General features: G+C 40.7%; 1 protein-coding gene across 1 annotated transcript in view; it reads right to left on the minus strand.

Moving 5' to 3' along the window:
* LOC109964870 (F-actin-uncapping protein LRRC16A) overlaps window positions 1–2462 on the minus strand; it is a 73617-nt gene that overhangs the window by 40291 nt on the left and 30864 nt on the right. The window contains exons 7-9 of the mRNA XM_020608441.1: window positions 2171–2245; window positions 1749–1822; window positions 1444–1519 (exon numbers count right to left, since the gene is read on the minus strand). Coding sequence (XP_020464097.1) covers window positions 1444–1519; window positions 1749–1822; window positions 2171–2245 — 225 coding nt within the window. The remainder of the gene's footprint in view (window positions 1–1443; window positions 1520–1748; window positions 1823–2170; window positions 2246–2462) is intronic.

Raw genomic sequence — 2462 nt, forward strand, 5'->3', positions numbered from 1 at the left:
CTAGAGTTGAACTTTTGCATTTCAGTAGGTTTGGCAGGAACATCAACTGGCTTATAGCTGGCTGTGGAAATTAAAAGATTAGTTTACCAGTTCCTCTTCAGTCCACCTCTTGCTCTGGCTTTCTTCTTTAAATCTGATCTTCCTGATACTGTACGTTCTGACTCATTTCCTTATTCATCTGGCATCTCTCCCTTTAACTCTGTCCACCAAGCTCTGCACACTAATCTAGAAACCACAAGACACTGTACACCTATGTCTGTGTGAGCATTCGTAACTAAACATGCATGTGGCACGGTGAGGGACAGGATATTCAATACAAACACAACAGTCTGTGACAGAGGTGTGAGATAATTGTTTGGGGAAGCTGCAGGTGGAAACTGGTGAGACAGAGTTAAGCTTTGAGATGGGGAGTTAGTAATAGAGTGCTGCAGGGGAGCAGCAGCCTGAGACATGAACCCCTTTGTCTCGTCAGGATTAAGTGTCTTATCGCACAAGAACATTGGACTGATCCTTAGTCAACAGACTGCAGGGAAGGGGGCGGAAACAAAGGGGTGAAATATTCTGTATAGGCAGATACTGTACATACAGAGTAGTTAGACAAATGCAGCGTAGATGGCGAGAAAGCTAATGCAGATAGAGCGGGGATGCATTAGGCAAAGAGGAGACATACTATAAACACTATATAATTGGGTTTACAACTGTTGGTGAGACAAAAAGTTACAAGTTTTGACTTTTATTTACATTCAGAATTTAAGTTCCATAATGCTGAAATTCACCATGCAATTGTAATTTAAACTTTGAACTACAGTATGTAATTTATAATGGGATAGCACTCTTGTTTGTCTCATCAATATTTTAATTAATATCAAGATAATTCTCCATGTTTCTGCCAAATATACAGTAATATATCACTGGCAGATGGACAGAGACACACAGGCCTGTCACGGCCCTAAAAGACAGTCACTACTGAAGAGAGGCAAACTGACATTGGAAGTAAGTGAGCTAACAGAGTAGAAACCACTGCCGCAGCTCTTTGTACCCGAAGTGCTGGTGCAGTAGTAGTACAGTAAGGAAGTGATAAGCAGGACCTGTACAAACGTGGACAAATACAGTGAGTTTTAACCCTACTTAACTCTGAGGTGACATTAAATCTGGATTATCTGTCATTTTGTAGCAACACTCAAACACTATTATACTGTTTATCCAGCCTAATGATGAAATATACAGTGATGCTTTAATATACTGTATGTGCTACTGCGATAGGAAACTAAAGAGGAGACAAAACCCATTTACTGCCTTTGTTGTTATGGGACACTACTGTTATTTACTGTATATGATATAGAGAATTCAGTATTTTCAGATTAAAAGGACAGAGTTAAAGAGACGCCTGGAGGTGGGGGCGCTGAGAAAAATGAGAAGAAGATGCTGAACATGAGAACTAACCAGTTTGTAGTCCTTGGTGGAGAGCTTGGTGAACCACTGGTTAAACTCAAGAACTGCTATTATGGCCACCAGATCCCTGAGGAGAGGAGTTCAGGTCAAAGTTACTACATTTGACTATGTGGTGATATCAGCATTTGTTACAAAAAGACTTTGTGGTGATATCAGCATTTGTTACAAAATAAAACCTGTCACACCTACAATACACTGCTTTTATTTTTTTTTTCCTCTTGTGCCACATGCTCTTCATTTATGCTCAGTTTGAATTTTTCCATTATGTAACATTTTAACTCTGTGCCGACACTTACCTGTTCTCCAGATGGCTGAAGTCCTGGAGGTTGAGTTCCCTGGTGTCTTGTGTCAAATAGATGGTGTCTACATCCTGGAAAGGAAACAGTTAGTCATAGCTGGTGTTAACAATACGTCTGTTACTTTAAAACATCTGCTAGAGCTCAATGAGTCACACAGAAACAAGAATTTCACAGAGCAGATGAAATACTGTATATACAGCAGAGAAAGAGTTGTTCCATTTTGCACCAGAAGAAGAAAGGGCACAGAGAAGACCTTGAGAGATCTGAAGCTATGGGGTAAGGGGTAGTGTCTTCACATAATGTTGAGTTTATCCTTTTAACCAAAGGGCTTTTATGTCATCCAGCCAACGCTTAGGCACAGCTGAACCAGGATCTGTCAGTGCTGTGCACATGCCCAAAAGAATGTAAGTAATACTCACCCACTGCACCTCTTCTCTGTAAGATAACCCCAACCAGTCACAAACACATCTGTACATCTGAGAAAACCCACCTACATGAGAGAGAGAAAGGAGAACACAACATTACAGACACGTGTTGGCTAAGACTGTCCAGCTTCCCAAAGAGATGGGTGGGTTGTGCATTACTGTGAACTTTATAAACCAACCATAGGTGCTCTAATTCATCACAACTTCAGTTTCACTGGTGTTAACTCACTGTATAATCGACTCACATACATCATTCGAGCAATTGGATAAAGTCACAGGTTCCTAC

Source organism: Monopterus albus, unplaced genomic scaffold, assembly GCF_001952655.1.
Source record: "Monopterus albus unplaced genomic scaffold, M_albus_1.0 scaffold93.1, whole genome shotgun sequence".
Taxonomy (NCBI): domain Eukaryota; kingdom Metazoa; phylum Chordata; class Actinopteri; order Synbranchiformes; family Synbranchidae; genus Monopterus; species Monopterus albus.